Source organism: Mesoplodon densirostris, chromosome 11, assembly GCF_025265405.1.
Source record: "Mesoplodon densirostris isolate mMesDen1 chromosome 11, mMesDen1 primary haplotype, whole genome shotgun sequence".
NCBI classification, from domain to species: Eukaryota; Metazoa; Chordata; class Mammalia; order Artiodactyla; family Ziphiidae; genus Mesoplodon; species Mesoplodon densirostris.
In genome coordinates, this window is record NC_082671.1 from 82,295,994 (window position 1) to 82,316,146 (window position 20,153).

At 36.6% G+C, this 20,153-nt stretch overlaps 1 protein-coding gene across 5 annotated transcripts in view; it reads left to right on the top strand.

Moving 5' to 3' along the window:
* Positions 1–20,153, top strand: part of ANKS1B (ankyrin repeat and sterile alpha motif domain containing 1B) — a 1,156,804-nt gene that overhangs the window by 416,222 nt on the left and 720,429 nt on the right. For all 5 annotated transcript variants that reach the window (XM_060113525.1, XM_060113526.1, XM_060113527.1 and 2 more), the window contains exon 10: positions 15,840–16,005. In XM_060113525.1, the coding sequence (XP_059969508.1) occupies positions 15,840–16,005 (166 nt within the window). The remainder of the gene's footprint in view (positions 1–15,839; positions 16,006–20,153) is intronic.

Here is a 20,153-nt window from a genome sequence, read left to right on the forward strand (position 1 = left end):
GAGAAGGGAGATGAGTTTAGAGGCAGTGTCAGTAATCTACGTGTGTGGTGCTAAGGCCTGTCTTAACATGGCAGCTATGGAAATAGAAACACAGAGGTGGATCAGTCATGGGACTTGGTGATGGACCAGATCTGTGGAGTAATGGAATAGAGGAGTTTCAGAAGATATAAATGTTGCTGCCCTGCTTCACAGAGATGGTGGTAGAGGAATGGTGATGAGGATAATGGAAAGCAGAGGTGTGGCAGACTTTTATTTCGACATCTTCATTTCACTAACAGTCTCTTCTTAAGCTCCTTGGGCCAGACATGGGACCATAAGGATTAAATGAATAGGGGCTGGATCTTAAAGCCAGGGTCTTATACTGTCAAAAGCTAAATATTATCAAGAGGCTTCCTAAATCACATTAATTTAGAAAAAGGAGAAGAAAAGGAAAGTTTTGGGGGTTTTTTTTAGTCTAAAGATATTCCAAAATGTCTATTATGTTAACTTACTTTTCTAACATGTGATTCTCTGGTAAAGCAGATGTAAGAAAGCTACAGTTTTGTATTATTGAGCTTTAATTGCTGTGTGTAGAAATGATAGGTCCATAGCCTTGAATGTATATTAACAGAATGTATTTTAATAGTGTGTCTTTCATAAGTGAAAGAGTCTTGGGTTCAAGCACTCCTTGCTTCTTAGACACAGTGCTTTTTTGTCAGCATGTGGATTTATCATGATTTCAAATGATCTTCCTCCTTTGATTTTCCATAGCCCTTGAGGAGAGAAAGCAATAAATGAAAACTGAGATGATTATCAACGAGATGATTGCTTTAATCTCTATAATTGAGAAATGTTAATTCCTGTGTGGGATCAAAGTCCGATTTCTGGACTCTTCCCTAACCTATGAACATTTCTCATTCAGTTGTTCACTTCTTTATGTGCATCTAACAAGGCTGAAACTGGAGATAGCAGTACATGTTTCCATGTTGCCCTTGCACCATAGTCTTCTTCAATACTTTAAATAATTATATTATTCATGAGTGTTTGTGTTCTTCCAGATTTTTCAAAACATTAAATTACAGATTTGTATTATTTACCTTATTTGGAAGCTAAAGTAACAAAAATCAATTGTGGTATTACCTTACTTGTTTCCATGAGTAGAGAGTAAATGACTACAAAAGAGTTTTCTTATAATTAATGTTTCTGTTAGAATAGCACAAGGATGGGAAGGCTTTGCAGGCTATTTAGGCTGTCTTCCTTATTCTTAAGACTTAATTTTTCTTAATCTTGGTTATTTATGTTATTTATTCATCTTTTTGTTAGTTGGTTAATCCAATCATTTAATATAAATTTAAAAATTTTGAGAATCTACTTTGTGCCAGGATTGTGCTGTATTTAAACACACAAAGAAGCACTATTTGGAGCACTTGCTGTCTGGGAAGACAGAATTTAGAAGTAGCTAGCAATAAAAATATCGAGTATCAATATAGGATCTGAAAATCTAGTGTGTTGTGAGATACTGAATTATCTGTATAGAATATTACTGTTGTTTTTAGATTCAGAGAAGAAAGAAAGCCATATAGGCAGTAGTATTCATGAAATGCTTCAGAGACTAAGTAAAATTTATGATTGGTTGTGAAAGAAAAGGAGAATATCTGTAGGCCTAGAAGAGCCCCCTGATCCTCAAAAGAGATGATGACAGCATAAGCAAAAAGACAGAGGCAGGAATGTGACATTCAGGATGGGGGCTGCTGAATACATCAGCCTAACAGAGAGGGTTCGTTGTTTTTTTTTGTTTGTTTTGGTTTTTTTTGCGGTATGCGGGCCTCTCACTGTCGCGGCCTCTCCGGTTGCGGAGCACAGGCTCCGGACGCGCAGGCTCAGCAGCCATGGCTCACGGGCCCAGCCGCTCCACGGCATGTGGGATCCTCCCAGACCGGGGCACGAACCCGTGTCCCCTGCATCGGCAGGCGGACTCTCAACCACTGCGCCACCAGGGAAGCCCAGAGGGTTCATTTTGAATGGTATCCTTGGGGAGGCATTGAAAGCCTTAAGAAGTAGAACAATTACTATAACATTCATATTTCTGTTCAACAAATACTTATTGGATGATAACTGTTGTCCTCTAATAGTACTACAATTTGGGGCTATAGCACCTACGTTTTAGGAACGATATGAAGCTATAGATCTCAAACTGGACCTCTCTATGGAGGTACTGTAAAGGGCTTGCAATTTCATACAGGCAAAAAGCTTGTCTGTAGATTACATAAATCATAGGTCTTACATATCCATATCCATTTTTATTATTTTCAAATGTGTGTAAGTTTTGCTGTGCTTAATAAAATGGAAATTTATTGTTGCTTTTTGCTCATGTATTTGTTTCAAACAACAGATTCTAAAAGTATAACTTACCTACTGGAGTTGGGCAGAGAATGCAGGATTCTTTCTCTTTGCTTCATATTTTCATGTGGAGAGACATTGGTCAGTTTACTTGGGCTTCTCTCTGCTCCTACTCACTCCTCAAGGGAGTTAATTGATTTGTAAATTTGGAAGCAGGAACTGAGTATGTGTCACTAATTCTCTTCATGATCTTCTCATCTGCAGAGAGTATGTGCAGTTAAGTTTAGCAGTAAGGAACCTACCTGTTCAGGTTTGGAAGACCTGAGGCTAGTTTGTCTAATTCTGAGATATAGTAGTAGAAAGCCTGTGTTGCCTTGTACCTAAGCCACGTTCTCTAGTATCTGCTCTGTCACTAACCTATGTTGACATTTTAATCCATTTGCCTGAATCCTTTGTTTTTATCCACGGTTTGGCTAACTGCAGTCTCTGAGCCAAATCTGACCCACGCAGGCCAAATCTGGCCAGCCTCTTCTGTTTACATATTACGTGTGTCTCTTTATTGCTACAGCAGCAGCATTGAGTAGTTGCAACAGAGATCATATGGCCTGAAAAGCCTAAATTGTTTACTCTCTGGCCCTTTGCAGAAAAGATTTGTCAACCTCTAGACTCTTATCTACAATTTGGGTAGGGAATAAGGAAGTTATTTATTGTACTCCCTAAATTTCTAAATTAAGTCTAATATTATCACATAGGGATTTGTAAAATTTTTTACTTTGAAAAACATATTTTATCATTCAAAGTGGCAGAAACCCTTTTTGTAAAAGTGGAATGGACTCAGAGATGGGAGATTGAAGGCCCATTCAAGTAACATAGGTATGAGTCGATGAAGTTTGAGCTAGTTTGATGATTATGGAAACAGAAGAGTAATACTGGGTTTAGGAGTTATTATGAAGTGAAAATTTTATAAAAGTTGGTGACTCCTTCTTTATAGTAACAGTAAGCATGACAACAGGAGAAAGCAAAATGTCTCCAAGAGTTCGAACCTGGGAGCAGTATGTAATGTATTTTCTTATTCTGTCTACCTTGTCTTTGGCCCTTTAAGTCACACATTCACTAACACCAGGAATAAAGACCCCAAGCATAGTTACAGTAGTCACCCAGGACTCTTCACCATTACCAGACCTACCAAAACTAAACATATGTCTATGCAATTTCAACATCAGTCTACCAGTTTGTTCTTATAAATTTGGCGATGCCCTTTGTCTTCTCATTATTTAACTTAAGTCTCAGTTATTTTTCTAACAGGTTTAATAGGTTTATCTCCTGGCTCCCTATACCTAGTTGTGAATACTTATATGTATGTGTATGTATTTTTATGTTAGAATATTCAGTTTTTCAGTTCATTTATTTGTTCAGTATTTATCTATTTTTTAAAATAATTTGTTTTCTGCCTCTTTCCGAGAAAGAATATGAGGCTTGGACTCCTCACATTGCAAAGAAATCCTTTCATATAAATAATCTTGGTTTCTTTCATTCTTTTCTTTTCTTTTCTTTTTTGACAATAATTAATACTTCCTAGACAATGCACTCCCTTAGTCTTTTGGCCTCAAGGTTGTTTCATAAGATTTTTCCTCTTTGTCATCTTGTTACTGGTGAACTACATTCTATTTATTTTGACTCCTTATGAAGATTATCTAGGTCTTTTATTGAGGATTTGTACTGAGCTGATCCCTATTTAGCTTGCATAGCATTTGACATATTTTCAGTTGCATTTGTGCAGTTTATTAAAGAGCTTATTCTTGTGATTCCAACCATCTTCAGTTTCACCTGGGGTATGCAAATTTCTACACAACAGTACCAGAAATAAAAATCAAAGTTAATTTGTATTTGAAATGGTATCATCACCTTCCTCAGGTGGTATTTAGGCTCATGGAATTGTTTTCTGAAAATAACATGTATTATAGTTTCAAAAAAAAGATCAGGCAAAAGCAAAACAGAATATGGTCACATTCCCCAGTGTTAACCAACAAGAGTTTCTAATCATTCCTTCCAGAAATATTCCATGCATATAGGTGTGTACACTTTCTTTTTATAGAAACGTGAACATACATTATATATTATTCTTTCCTTTGTTTATTTGTTTTAGCTCAACATACTAGTACCTATGCATTCGTGTCACTTTTTGAATGACTGAATAGTAATAATGGCTACATCTATTGAGCATTTAGGCACTTAGGCACTACATTAAGTACTTTATAAAATTCATTTCATTTCAAATGTATTTCATTAATTTTATTATTTTATTCACAACCACCAACAACACTTTGAGGTAGATCCTATTGGTATTCTATCCTAATATTACAGATGAAGAAACTGAGACTTTGCTAAGGCAGCTGCTTTGCTAAAAGTGGTAGAGCTAGGATTCTGACTCCACACTCTTTAATTACTATTCCAGTGTTTTTCAAGTATATTTCATCAACCATCTGCAACAATATGACCTCGGAAACTTGTAAAACAAGATCTCCAGGCTCATTGTCAGAGATTTGGATTTAGTAAAAATTTGGGAGAGAGTCACAAGTCTGAGTCATTAACAAATGATCCAAAGTAGATTTTATGTAGTCTAAAATCTGTGTACCTCTGCATTATATATACTACATTGCCTCTTTATATGAATGGTATTTATTTATTAAACAATCTCTTAATGATGAACCTAATTTCCAGTCCTTTAATATTATAAATAATGCTTCAGTACACATTCTTTACATGTACATTTTTATTTGTATTTGTGAACTTAATTGTAGGAAGGATTTCTAGAAGTAGAATTCTTGGGTAAAAGAATATGTGCACTTAAAATTTTGAAACACTTTTGGGAATTTTATTAAGAACAGGTAATCTTCTTTTCCTTGCTAGTCCCTAGTTAATTATTAATTTTCCAAGAGTAAAGATTTTAGAACACTAAAAGAGACTAATCAAAAGTTTTTTGAACCCAGTTCCTTTTTTTAATCCTGTATTAGTTTACTAGGGATGCTATAGCAAAGTACCACAAAGCTTCATAGCTTAAACAACAGCAGTGTATTTTCTGACAGTTCTGGAGCCTAAGAGTCTGAAATTGAGGTGTCAGTAGTGCCAGCTTCTTCTAAGGAGAATGTCTTCCGTGCCTTTCCCCTATCTCTGGTGGTTTGTTGGCAACCTTTGGCATTCCTTGGCTTTGGCAGCATAACTTCAGTCTTCAAATGGTGGTCTCCCTGTGTATATGTCTGTCTCCAAATTTCCCCTCTTTATAGAGACACCAGTCATTGGATTAGGGGCCAACCCTAAATGACTTCATCTTAATTTAACTAATTATGTCTGCAACACCCTTATTTCCAAATAAGATTACATTCTGGGGGTTAAGACTTTGACATTTGACTTTTGGGGAGACACAGTTCAACCCATAACATACTCAAAATAACATTCTTAGTACCCACACTGGTTTCTCAGCACTTATCTGGTGAGATTTCTATTGTGGTTTCAAATGTATAATTGACATCTCCATCTTTGAAGTCACCTCATCTTTGATCAAGAGAGTCTTAACTAAGAATCGAGCTCCAGGGACACTGATTGGTAACACTTTCCAAAGGGGGGCAATATCCTGACACCACTTACAACTCATATGATTGCCATTTGTAAAACCTGATTACAGCTTTCCTCATTCATGGCACTAAGAATCAGGCTTCCCTCCACATACTCCCCACCCCCATTTCATTATTTAACAGAAACATTCAAAGTAGCATGTGTACATATTTTTTTAGAAAGCAAGAGTGATAATCATGCAATGCACATAACTGGTGCCTTGCAATACCATGCTCTAGGAATAATAATGGCAGTTTATCAATCTCATCTTTTCCCAGGTGAAGGAAAGATTTTTTTTTTTTTTTTTTTTTTTTTTGCGGTATGCGGGCCTCTCACTGTCGTGGCCTCCCCCGTTGCGGAGCACAGGCTCCGGACGCGCAGGCTCCGGACGCGCAGGCTCAGCGGCCATGGCTCACGGGCCCAGCCGCTCCGCGGCATATGGGATCCTCCCAGACCGGGGCACGAACCCGTATCCCCTGCATCGGCAGGCGGACTCTCAACCACTTGCGCCACCAGGGAGGCCCTAAGGAAAGATTTTAACATGGCAGAAGTCCAAGAGTCAATGCTGTCTAAAGATCTGCTTTCTAAAGGTCTACTCTAACAATTGACAAATTAGCCTGAAAGAGATTTATATCAATTCACACTTCAAATAAAACTGTATAGAGTACCCATTTTTCCAAACTCTCACCAACACTGTGTATTATCTACAGAAATTTGATCAGGAATGGTATATCATGTGTTACTTTAATTTACATATATGTAATTAGAAATGAGATCAAGCATCTTTTCATACAAGAAATTTTTAGCTATTTATCATGAACTGCTCCTATCCTTTTCCCCACTTTTCTCCTTAGGTTGATGATCTCTTTAATCCCAATTTGTAATTCTCTTTATATAATAAAGATATTATAGCCCTTTGTCACATGTGTCAAAGAATTTTCCCAAATCTGTCATGTTTCTTAATTTTTTTTTTGGATTTTAGTGGCTTTATAGAAGTTTCATGTTTGTATGTACTCTAATTCACCAGTCTTTTTCTCTACAGCTCTGATTATGAGTCTGGTTATAGCTCCTGGTCAAAGGCCATTCCTATTTTAAGATTATCTTACAGGTGTATTTACTTATTATTTAAATATTTATCTATAATTTATTTTGGTTTAAGGAATGAAGTATTAATACAGTTTTATTTCTTTCCAAATGACTAGTCAGTTATCTCATTGGCAATTATTATACAATCCATTGTTTTCCTACTGATTTGAAATACCATCTTTATAATATAATAAATTTTCACAAGCATTGGAGCTTTGTCTTTTTAAATTCTCTCTTCTATTTTATTGCCTTTCAGTTATTGCACCAGAACCATTTATAATTTATTTAAATATCTGATAAATGCTGATCTCCACCCCCTCCATTACTTTTCTCTTTTCAAATTGATACCTAGCTATTGTCAGACATTTATTTTTCCAAATGCACTTTAGGATCACTTGTCAAGATCCAAGATGGGGTGGGAGGGAAACTATTGCAATACTACTGCATTAAATTTAAGACTAAGTGAAAGTGAAAGAATCACTATCTTTAAAATATTGAGTCATATCATAATATAACAAGGTGTATTTTTCCATTGGAGTCCAGTTTTAATGTTCCTCTCTCAACCCTTAATAATTTCTGTTTCCTCCCTATGTGTGTTGCTTTCTGCTGGTATTATTGTATTAGTTTCCTATTGTTGCAGTAACTAATAACCACAAACTTAGCAGCTTAAAAAACCCATAACTTTATTATTTTACAATTCTGGAAGTCCAAAATGTGTCCCACTGCGGTAAGTCCAAGGTGTTGATAGGACATCATTCCTGTCTGGAAACTCTAGGGGGAGAATCTGTTTTCTTGCCTTTTCTGTCTTCTGTGAGCTGTGTTCATTCCTTGGCTCATGGCTGCCTTACACCTTCAAAGCCAGCAGTGGTCAGTCAAGTCTCTTATATTGCACCAGTCTGACACTGACTCTCCTTCCCTCTTTCATTTATAATGACTGTTGTGATACTGGGCCACCTGGATAATCCAGGATGATCTCCCCATCTCAAGATCCTTACCTTAATACATCTGCAAAGCCCCTTTTGCCATGTGACATGATATATTCACAGGTTTTGGGAATTAGGACATGGACATCTTTGAGAGGCTATTATTCTGCCTACCATTGTTATCAATTCTCCTTTCCCTAGGGTGGTCTTGTCACTCATTTTTCTCTCCCACTCAAAATCTCTTCTTACTGTTCTTAATATTCCATATTTATGTTGTAGTTTTCCTTATTTTAATGTCATTGTAAGTCTTCAGAGCATACTTTTCTTGATACTGCAGGACATGTCAGAGCAGCAAGACCACTTCCAAAAGTTTTCACCTACTGTGAATCATTTAGAATTGTGAGTCATCTCTAACTTTGAAAGAGCCATAAGCCTACACTCCCTTGCATTAGTATTACTTTTCCCATTATCAGAAAAAAAATTCAGGAAGCAGTTAAAATATGCAGGTAGCTTGTATCATAGTACTAACATAATAAATCTATTCCCATTGTCTTTTTTACCTAACATCTTCAAACTCATCTAAGTCAAACCACCATCTTCTATTCTTAGGAGATGCTTTGTATTGATCAGACTAGTTGAAGACTTTCAGTGGCAGAGAACCTGCTACTTGCTAAGCAGCCCATTGCATACTGGGAAACTCTGGTAGTCAGCCTTGTTACCATCTATCTGTACTCTTTCTATCAATTCTAGTCATTCTTCTGTTTTTCAAATACTTGTGATATGTGTTTTCCTGCACCTTTTCTTCTTCAGTTTTTCCCCACATGACATGGGTTTGATACTCAGCACTTTCCTTACCCATGTGCAGAGAAGATAGTCCATTTCGTCTTTGCAGCTCCTCAAATGTAGGCCCCAGTACCAAGCTAAGTGTACCAGGTGTGGTTTGCTGCAGTGCTGGTTAAGCTGCTTCAGTTTCCCCTATGTGGTTAAGAAATAGCTGTATTAATAGGCAGGTTCACAGAGATGTCTTGTCAAAGTAGTCTAGAAAAGCCTCTAGGTCACCTTATTTCTAATTTAAAAAGCTACATCATTGCTACTATTGAGAAACGACTATGCCCATACCTGGGTCCCTGATTGTTGCTAAGGTGTTTCATAAGTCAAAGGCCAAGTATCCTTCGGCCCCTTTGATTAATACAATCTTGCACCACTTTCCAAAGGATGGTCAACATCATACAGTTAGCCTGTCTTTTACAAAATTCCTAAACCAGATTATTCCCAATTCTAATTAGCACAGAGGAAGGGGGGGCTGTCACGTTCCCTGGTTTAAATATCATTCTTATATTAAGTCAGCCAGTGTCACATTATGTCTTTAACTGGTGCATTACACTCTGACTCATACTGTCAGCTGTAACTCCTGTTTCTTTTTTCATGGTATTGCTAATCTATATACCCACATACTGAATTTTTAAAAGTCATTTCTGTACTGAACCATAGGACCTCATATTTAATCACTAATAAACTTTGACTTGTTAGTCTGAGCCCACTCCTGATGGTTTTAAACTCTTACAGGAACACAGTTCAAACAACAAGTGAAAGCATATTATGTAGACTTTTTATTACTAAAGTTTATTTTTCTTGAGGGGAATAATGTTAATTTATTCAGTGCTCTCAGTATGCATCTTTTTTTAAAGAAGCACTATTTGGTCCACACATTGCACAACTAACTATAACAGGTAGGATAAAAGTGACTAAGTAAGCATCAAAGCTAAACACTCTCTCAGGGACTATGAAGTTAGGCAGTATGAAGTTAGGGACCTGTTTAGGGTTTGGGGACAAGCCATTAGTCCCTCAGAGAAGAGTTAACAAAGACCAAGGCAGAAAACACAGTCTTAGGCATGCTACCATTATAAAAATTCAAGCACAGAAACAAGTCTGGGATTCAGGAACCAGGCATTCAAATAAAGATAGAGGCCAAATATCAAGAAAAAGGCAAAAGCTGCTAACCAAATTGGAGCCAAATTTTGCTAGACTAGGTACAATGGAGCCTTGAGAAATGAATCACAAACTGTTGGACCTCAATTCTTTTAATCTCTCTGGTCCATTGCCAGGATTTGCCATCAAGAGTATTTTGGCAATTAATCTGTGTATCAAAATCCACATTTCCCACAGTAAGGAAGAGGGCTTGCAAAGGCTAAGAGGTTGACAGGGTTAGATACTACCTAGCAATGGGCAGAGTTGCCTCTTTCCCTTAGTTATGGCAATAAAGATCTTGTCATAGTCCTTTTGTCTGGGATACAATAGTATGAACACTAGATTTGCTGAGATAAGACCTAGTTTGTAACCCCAAAACTTTCATTAACCAGATGTTGGTTAATATTGGACACCTAATAATTCCAAGCCTTAGTTTCTGAATGGGGATAATAGTAATATTAGGAGGATTGTTATGAGAGCTAAATGCGAATCATCTGGCTAAATGAAATACTATTTACTTTGCAGACTGTAAAACACTTCATAAGTATAAGTTGCTATTCTTCTTACAGTGATTTGAATCTGTGATAGTTTTTGAATGATATTATTTCAGATTTCATTAATTCAACAAATGTTTATTAAGTGCATACTATGTGAAAAAGATGGTTGTAGTCTTTGCCTCTAAGGTTCTTTAATTCTAGATGAGGAATCAGGCCTTAAAATACTGACTGAAATGTTAGCTATTTTGTATATTTATTTTTCAGCATATATTCATCGAGTCCTACTATGAACATGGCACTTTGCTGGGTACTAGACAAGCAGGTCTTTAGTTATTAACCCCATTTATCTTATAGATTAATGGGATTATGTTTAACCTTTAGTTTATTCTTCCAGATCTTGTTATTTTAATGAGTTTACTACCTAGATCATTAATGCATTTAATGAAATCATTCAGCATGGAAATTCTGAGATATTATGAAAGACCATGTTAACTGTTTAAAAAGAATCAGTAGGTACTATGACTAGAACATTTTATGATTCTCTCATCAAATAAAGTTATAATGAAAGGAAATGAATTTATTTTGACCTGACTTACTCTTAGTAACCTCATGCTTGTGTTTGAAAGTGAATTAATTGGGAGAGGAGCAAGACTAGAGGCAAGGAGACCAGTTTGGAAGTTGTTCTAGCAGTTCAAGTGAGATACAGTGGTGACCCGGACCAGGGTTGTAGTGGCGGTAGAGAGAAATGAATGTGTTTGAGATACCTAATTCGGTGTTGAATATGGGACTTGGGGAATGAGTGGGCATGATGTTGCGGAAGAGTGAGAATGAAGAATAGTCCCCAGGTGGTTTGAGTGGCTGGTGTATGGAAGTACTGTTTACTGACAGGAAGCAAAGGAGAGATAATGATTTAAGGAGAAATTGACAAAAATGTCTAAAGATGTTTTTTGAAAAATAAACATGAGGATAATCATCAGTGCTTTGATAAGGATGAATATGAGGAGAGACATAGCCTACCAGATAGTAAAATTAATTTTAAGGCTTCAATAATCAAAACAGAATGATTGTGGTATAGAATAGACTGACATATGGAACAATTAGAAAATCCAGAAACGGATTCAGTTATATGTAAGCATATGGTTTATAACTATTGTCACAGGAATTCCATTTCAAAAGAACTAGTTGAGCATGTAAACAAAGATATATGCACAAGAGTGTTCCCTTAAAAGAAAAACACTGGGCTTCCCTGGTGGCGCAGTGGTTAAGAGTCCGCCTGCCGATGCAGGGGACGTGGGTTCATGCCCCAGTCCAGGAAGATCCCACATGCCGTGGAGCAGCTGGGCCCGTGAGCCATGGCCGCTCAGTCTGCGCGTCCGGAGCCTGTGCTCTGCAACGGGAGAGGCCACAGCAGTGAGAGGCCCGCGTAATGAAAATTATAAAAAAAAAAAAAAAGAAAAACATTAAAATTTCAGTATGATAAGATTGACTAAATAAATTATGACTATGCCTGTACTGGGACTTAAATTCATCATGTAGACATGTATTTGTCATTGAAACTTGTTCAGAATACATTACTAGAAGTAAATACCAAATCAGAAAACATTACATATAATATCTTTATATATTTATATGTAATATCTTTATGTAAGACTTACAGAAAATCTCTTGAACTTTTATCCTTCTTGGGGTGGGAAAACGCAATGCCCTCCTTAAGATTTCTATAGAATCTACAAGGCATCCAATCTCAATTCTCATGATCACCTCTTGCTATAAATTCCTATTTGTGTAGAACTTTTGATTCCATTCATTTTTCACATCTTGTGTCTATTCTTGATTCTCTGTCCCATGACTACTGGAATAGGTAATGTACCCTGGTTACTTGTATGAAGGTACTTTGTACAGGAATATCCATAGCAACATTTTTCTTAATAACAAAACATCTGGGAAATGTTTAAAGGTCTGTTGTTGGGAGAATGTGTAAATGAATTTGTGGTATACCTATATGGTGGACTCCTGCATCACACTGAAAATAAATGAAACTCAGAAGCATAATATTGATTGAAAAAAGTCACAGAAGAGCAAGAGCATTTTATATTATATATATGAAATTCAAAAGCATACAGTATGAAACCATTTATTCTTTATTGATACTTACATACATAGATAAATTTTAACAGCAATCCAGGGAATTATAAACACAACGTTCAGAACAAGATTTAGCCCTGGTTGCCAAGGGAAGGGGTGGGAATGGAAAGGGGAGCATGGGATGGGAGGGGCAGATCTCAGTGGTAATGATCAATCTCTTAAACATGGACACACGCGGATATATTTTATTATTTTATAATCTCATATATCCTCTTTCAAGGGATACTTGTCAGGTATTTCTTGAATGCCCTACTTCTTTGGTAATATGAAATATTTGGTTACAAAGGTACGGCTTTGCTATCTTTGTTTTACTATCTCCTCCTTGCTATCTTTGTTTTACTATCTCCTTCCCTTGGGGCCCTCACTTTCCATAAGGAAGCCATGTGCGTACTACAGACTTCTACGCCAATGAGAAATGATGGCACTCCCTTAGGAAGCAGAAGAGAGTGTACTGCATTATTGTTTAAAATAGTTGGTCTTTCCTTTGCACACACCCACATGTCTACACACACGGAAGCCATCTGGGAGAATATACACCAAAATGTTACTATTAGTTATCTGAGCATGCTGGGTTTTCATGTGATACTTTTTTCTCTTTCTTTATAGTTTCTAATATTTCTCTAATAAATATATATACCTAATATACTAACTCACCCTGTGTGCTTAAATTTCAAAGTAGTTTTCAAGGCCTTTAAAAGCCTCATAATTCTTTATAAACACAGTAAAAGTCCAACTTAATCAAATTCATGAAGAATGGGTTGTTCTGATTAATTTAATTTTAGGATGAACTAGGGTTTAAGCTGGAGACTCTTTTTTCATAGGCTTATTACAGTCTTACTGTAATCTCATTTTTTTCACTTTTGATATGCAAAGCAGTAAACAATAATTTAAAAAAAACGGAAGAGTAAAGTAATTTACATCTTTAAAAGGCATTATCCTTTTCCTAACTGGTATTCAGATTTGTTTGAAAGGACATGAGACTGTTCAGTTGATCAAAATATTTATTGAGGACCCATTATGTGGCAGCAGTTATATTAGATTCTGGGGATAGAGTGGTGAACAAGAGAAATTCCAGCTTTCATGGAGTTTACAGTTACCTGGTGTGTTTTATACATAATTTTATCAATAGATAGTTCTGTGTAAACATTTCCACTTAATGAGGAATTCTGTTGCTGTCTAGTGCTATTTTTAGCTAATTATTATATCAGTGAATTTTAAAAATATTTATCTTTGCCTGTTATTTTATTTTATTTTTTAATTTATTTATTTACTATTGGCTGCATTGGGTCTTCGTTGCTGCGTGTGGGCTTTCTCTAGTTGCGGCGAGCAGGGGCTGCTCTTTGTTGCAGTGCGCGGGCTGGGCTTCTCATTGTGGTGGCTTCTCTTGTTGCGGAGCACAGGCTTTAGGTGCGTGGGCTTCAGTAGTTGTGGCATGCGGACTCTAGAGCACAGGCTCAGTAGTTGTGGTGCATGGGCTTAGTTACTCCGTGGCATGTGGGATCTTCCTGGACCAGGGCTCAAACCCGTGTCTTCTGCATTGGCAGGTGGATTCTTAACAACTGCACCACCAGGGAAGCCCTGTCAGTGCATTTTTATTTTAGAAGATAAGCAATACTGTTAATTCACAGAAAATTATTTTTTGTGTTGGCCCAAATTTGCCCTCCTTGACTAATAAACATTGCTCTTTGTTCTACTTTTAAGAACTTTAGAATAAATCTACCACAACAACTTATCCCCTTCCCCACTTTGTGGGATTGCTCTTGAGGGACAGACTTTCAAATATGTTGAGAAAACTATTATGCAGCTGTAAGGCTTCTCTGGGATAGAACACTGCAGTTCCTTTCATCATTTCTTCTGTAACATGGTTTTTAAATCACATACCATCCTGATTGCTTTCCTCTGGACGCTTTCAACTTTGTCACCCTTTGTTGTTAAAAATAAGTTACTCCCAATTTCCTGCTTTCAATAGAATAGAGTGAACATAATTGACTCTTTGATGTGTGAGGGTCTGGTATAGTCTGAAAGCAATTACACTGACCTTGAATACTTATTCTACTATACTGTAAGTATCATTATAGAAGAAAATAGGAGCTTGTACTAAATCTTTACCAACCCTTGGATATATCTTAGAAGATTTTTTGAAAGTGAGTTAATTTTTCTTCTTGTCTTTTTCTTTTGATAGTGAAGTATGGTTTATAAAGATAACAGATATCAAAAGTAAAACATGATTAATTGTGAAATTCATCATGCAGATAATCTGTTTTGCTTCTCTAGTAAACTGTGAACTTTCTGAGGGCAAGGATTATGTCTTATTCGTTTTTATAAATCTCCAGCAGTTAGCACAGTCCTAGATGTATATGATAGATGCCCAATAAATATTTGCTGACCATTAATGCTTTATATAAGAAATAAAGATCTTGTAAAAATGAAACAAATTCCAGTTTTTCAATATATTGAAGAATCAGTAATATAGAATTGGACCTTAATTTTATCCTAACCTGAAAAGAGTAACCTTAGTATATTAGTTAGCAGTATTCACCAAGTAAGTGTGCTGGGTGGGAAAGCATTAACTTCTAAGTGACTGAAAACCCAATTAGCAATGACTCAAACAATAAGAACTTTAATATTTGCTTAAGAAGCCTGAAGAAACTGGTCCTGGGGCTATTTGAGCAGCTCAGTGATACCATCTAGGTCCCAGGCTTTTTTACCCTTCTGTTGCCATTCTTGGCCTGTTAGCTTTTTAAGGTAAGAAGCTTACTGCCTATGGTTACAACATGCCTGCCCCCTCCAGACATCAAGGCTGCATGCAGAGAGGAAACCAAGGAAAGCCAAGGCTCTTAAAAAGCCTCTTTACATGTCTTTTCTTTGAAGAAAAATATTTTTCCAGAAGCCTCCCAGCAAATTTCCCCTTATATCTAACTGGCCAAAACCTGAGTCATATCTCTAGGAAGCAAGCAAAGGAGTAAAGTTGTGGGAATGACTGTGGATTAGTTAAACAACAGTTTATGCCACAAGTAGAAAGTACACATATATTACAAAAAGATCTCATGACAGGAGATCAGGACCTCCCCTGATAATGTCAGGGGAACCAAATTATAAAGACCCTTCTAAAAAGATCACTGATAATATTGGGTTACACTGTTGTATAACTTATTCAAACAGATGAACCATCACCTGTCAATCACTTTTAGAAGAACTGGCGAACCTTATTATTTTTTCTAGTTTTTATAAATTAAACAGGCTGTGTCTTTATCACAAAGCTATTTTTATTTTTTCTCCTTCCTTTCAGGAGTCCTATCCAAAGAAGAGGAATTACACTATGGAAATTGTACCATCTGCTTCTCTGGATACATTTCCTTCAGAAAATGAGAACTTTCTATGTGATCTCATGGACACAGCAGTTACAAAGAAACCTTGCTCCTTAGAAATTGCAAGGGCCCCTTCTCCAAGAACTGGTAATATTTCTTACTGACATTTGGACCAATTCAATTTATATGCCTGCATGTGTGAAGATGTGTCATTAATATTTAGATTTCCCACAATATTTAAAAAATGAAAGTGCCCCAGTATAGTCACAATGATTTTTACTTTTATTTTTTTTGCATTTTGAAGTGAGTCCAGGTAAGTTAGAGCATTTTTGATGTGAAGTCTCTTAACTTCTCGACAAGACCCTCATGGAGATGGTTCTGTCATGGTGAAGACACTGAAACCTTTTAACAGTGAAAAGCCTTCTAGGTCAGATACAAAACATTGGGTTCTTTAGAGTTCATAGCAAATTTGGTAGCAAGAGTCTTTCAGTATACTTTCCTGCATCCTATCTGCTTACAGGTTATCAAAGCATACTCAGCTACTTTGTGTATTTTATCTCTTCTGTGGTATTTTCAGATTCATTGTTTTATTTTTTGCATTATAAACTGGTGAGCAAGGCAAACAAATATTATGCCTATTTTACTGATAAGGAGATTGGAGCTAAGTGTCTTATTTAAGATCTATACATTGGGGGACCTTTGCTTGAACATGAGTTTTTGACTACCATCATGTTTGCATTCTGTTCCTTTGCCACTGCCTCTAAGAAAGAATGCACAGTAGTTAACATGAAAGCTAATGAGGGAGGAAAGCTTCAGGTGGGTGGTCAGCATATTCAAAGCTGCAAATAAGTTGTAGGAGAAGTTCTGAGGAGAGGCTTTTTTTTTTTTTTTTTGGTTTGATAATCCAATTGCTGCCTATCTTTGAATAGTAAGTTTAAGAAGTGATGTGGTAAAACCAGATTTCTGGAAGTTAACAGTGAGACACTCGGAAATGCAAAATAAGGAAATGGGAGTGGAGAATACAGGTTACCCTTTGAAGAGGATTAGAAGAAGAGATATGATGCTAACATGAAAAGAAAGTGGTATGAAGGGGAAATGGATAGTTTATTTTAGGATAAGTAAGACTTGGTCAGGTTTACAAGTTGGAGGAATTTGCTGGTGGAGAGCAAGAGATTGAAGACAAAGAGTAAAAAGAGAGAATTGAATAGGTAGAAATTAAGACTAAGCTAGTCTAAGAAAACACAGACATTGCTTCTCTCAGAGAGAAGAGAAGATAGAGCATTATGAATACAAAGAAAATAGGTACTTCCATATGGGTTCAATTTCTGAGTACTGTAAAAGGTTATTGACTGAAAAGAAGAGCTAGATGTTGAGAAGGGTTAAAGTAAAATTCAGAAATACCATTTTAAGTAATATGCTATGGTATTTTATAGAAGTGAACAAGTAGATTTTTGAGAAGCATTGAGGCCAGGGTGTTGTATGAATCATAAGCATGCAGAAAGAATATTTTAGGATGAGGTAAACGCATAGTCATGAAAATATTTAAAGTTTATTGAGCATTTACTGTGTGCCAGATACTATTATAAGTGCTTTATATACATTACTTCACATAATTCTTACAATGCTGTAAGGTAATAATGCCATTATTCCCAATTTACAGTGAGGAAAGTGAGGCACCAAAATATTAGGTAACCTCCCAAGGTTACATGTTAACAGCGGATGGTTCTGGGACTTGAACTTGTGTTGTACACTTGTACTCTTAAACACTAGGTTAGTTATGCTGCTGCATTATATTAGGAGATAAAGTGGAATAGAAAGTGTGAATCAAGTACTGAAATACTCAAGAAATGTGGAGGTATGCCTGGAAGTCCACATATGATAACAATAAAATCAGAAAAAGTATGTTATAATAGGATAACATAATCATCAGATGAGCAGCAGATTTCGGATGAAGGTAGAATAGTGAGTGTGATTCAGAAGCAGTCATGGAAAGTGAAGACAGTGCTGAGAGATGATAAGAATGAGAGTTGAATGAAAGATCTTCTGTAGGAGAGGTCACAGGGGAAAATAGTGGGGAAATCATGGGCAAAGCTCAGTTAATGTAGGAAAATGGACGGTATATATGTATGAAAATTTAAAAGAGCCTTAATTAGGGAATGGGAGTAAGGGTGTTAAGTTAGGGTTGGTGGAAGCAGGAATGAAAGCATTGTGTATTCATTAAACAATCAAAAACGACTGAGTTCCTTCACATGCCAGGCATTGCTTTGCATGCTGAGGATACAGGGATGAAAAAGAGATGGACCCAGGTAACAAGACTAATAGGCTTAGAAAAACTCTCCTGCTGAAAACCAATAAACGTGCTGGATAAAAATACAGAAAAGGAAAACTTAAAAGCATCAAAAAGGTGACAGGAAGATTATGTAAAGTGAATAACATTTAAATTAAGAACTTCTTTTTATCAGTATATTAGTAAGAAATAATCAGGCAGTACATTGGTGAAGGTGGGAAGCCAGTGGAGCATTAAAGCCACTTTTGTCCTGAGGGAATTTGCTGAACCTGCTGTTGAACTTTGGTGCTCAAGTCCTCTATGGATTTGTGTACAGAAAACAAATCTCTGTGCCTGCTCAGCATGAGGATTCTAATAGGAAATCCTTCCTCCATAGAGCTAGGAGTACAGGGGCTACACCCTCACAGTAATCAGAAATAGTCCTGCCTCATAACCTTCATTCTAAGGAGACTGCAAGGTCTGTAAAGATGATTTGTTGTGAGCAGAACAAGGGGAGAAATTCCTGAGGAGTTGTAACCATGAGCTGGTCCTCACACAGGTTTGCACCCAAAACATATCATCCATATGGTCTAAAAAGCATCAGTCCATGAATTTAGTTTAAAGTAATACCCTCAGTCATCAAGCAGAAGCAAATGTAAACGTCTAGAGAGGAATATATTATCTTCCTAGGCCCCAAATAATTTCTATAAATACTTTTGCAATTAAAATGATCAATTTACAAAGATTAAGCCTAAAAGAAAAAGATCCCCAAACAAGAATCGACAGAAATAAGAATGAACAGATACACACCTGAAAGACTTCAAATACTGGAATTATCAGATATAGAGTATAAAATGACCATGCTATTATAAATAAAAGATAAGCTTGAAGGTATTTTGAGGAATATAAGATGGCAGATATTTTTGCTGTCATTTTTGGAAAATATAATCCTCCATAGTCTGCCCTCTGGTCACAATGATTTATATCCTTTTCCTATGCAAATTACACTCATTTTTTTCCTTCAGGATTCCCAAACATCAACTCATTCTGCATGAACTCCCAGACTAGGTTCAGGTATGTGTGAGTCGTTCTGGTGCAGTTCTTATGGTATAGGTCCTTGACTACCTTTGCTCTTGGCAATGGTGACCTGTGAACTAAAGAGACAAGTTACCAGTCTCCTGTCCCATAACATAAGAGTGGGAAAGGCATAGGAAAACCACAATTGACACTCCCATTCAAACACAGGGATAATAGGGCATGCAGCCATCACTAGTCTGTGGGAATTCTGAATCTAATCAAGCACAGTTACTTGATTAAGGCTTAGTACAATGGAGTAGTAATTGGTTTCTGTGGCTCTTGGTTCCACCCTCCAAGTCATTCTTCTTTTTCCATAAAAAGTAACCCATGTTTACAGCTGAGTATCTTTCTCACTTGCTTACTGCCTATAGAAAATTAGGGGTCAAAAGACCTCTTTTCATTTCTTATTATCTCTTTTCATTTTATATTACAGAGATAATCTACTGATCTACTTTCTTTTAAAACTTTGTGGACTTCCTGTGTTTCAATTTATACTCCATTAGACAAAAGCTTATATTTCATATAAGTTTTTCTCTGCGTTGTGCTCCTTATAAGAATTCTGTGAGACAATGTCCTTGAGGTTCTTAGGAACCCTGTTATTAAACAAGGAGGATCTATGAGACATACCCTTAAATCCTTAGACGGTCTTTTGTCTGGCTTAAAGTTTCTATGTGGCACTACCTGAGATCTTTCTTAGGTCTTAACCTATGATCTTGTATCTCACCCACATTTGGTCATTGGCCTTATTTATTTGAGGATTGTTTGCCATTTGGAGCAGCTAGAAATGAGAAACCAGTTTTGTTTTTGTACCCAGAAATTTCTGGCCTCTTTGTATTTAGTGGGTCATTCTTTAGTTCCTCTCTCTACTGGCATGTTATCATGGGCAGCCAGATGAAGCTGGGTTGACTTTAAATATTGTGCCTGGAAATCTCTTTAGCTAGATCATAGAGTT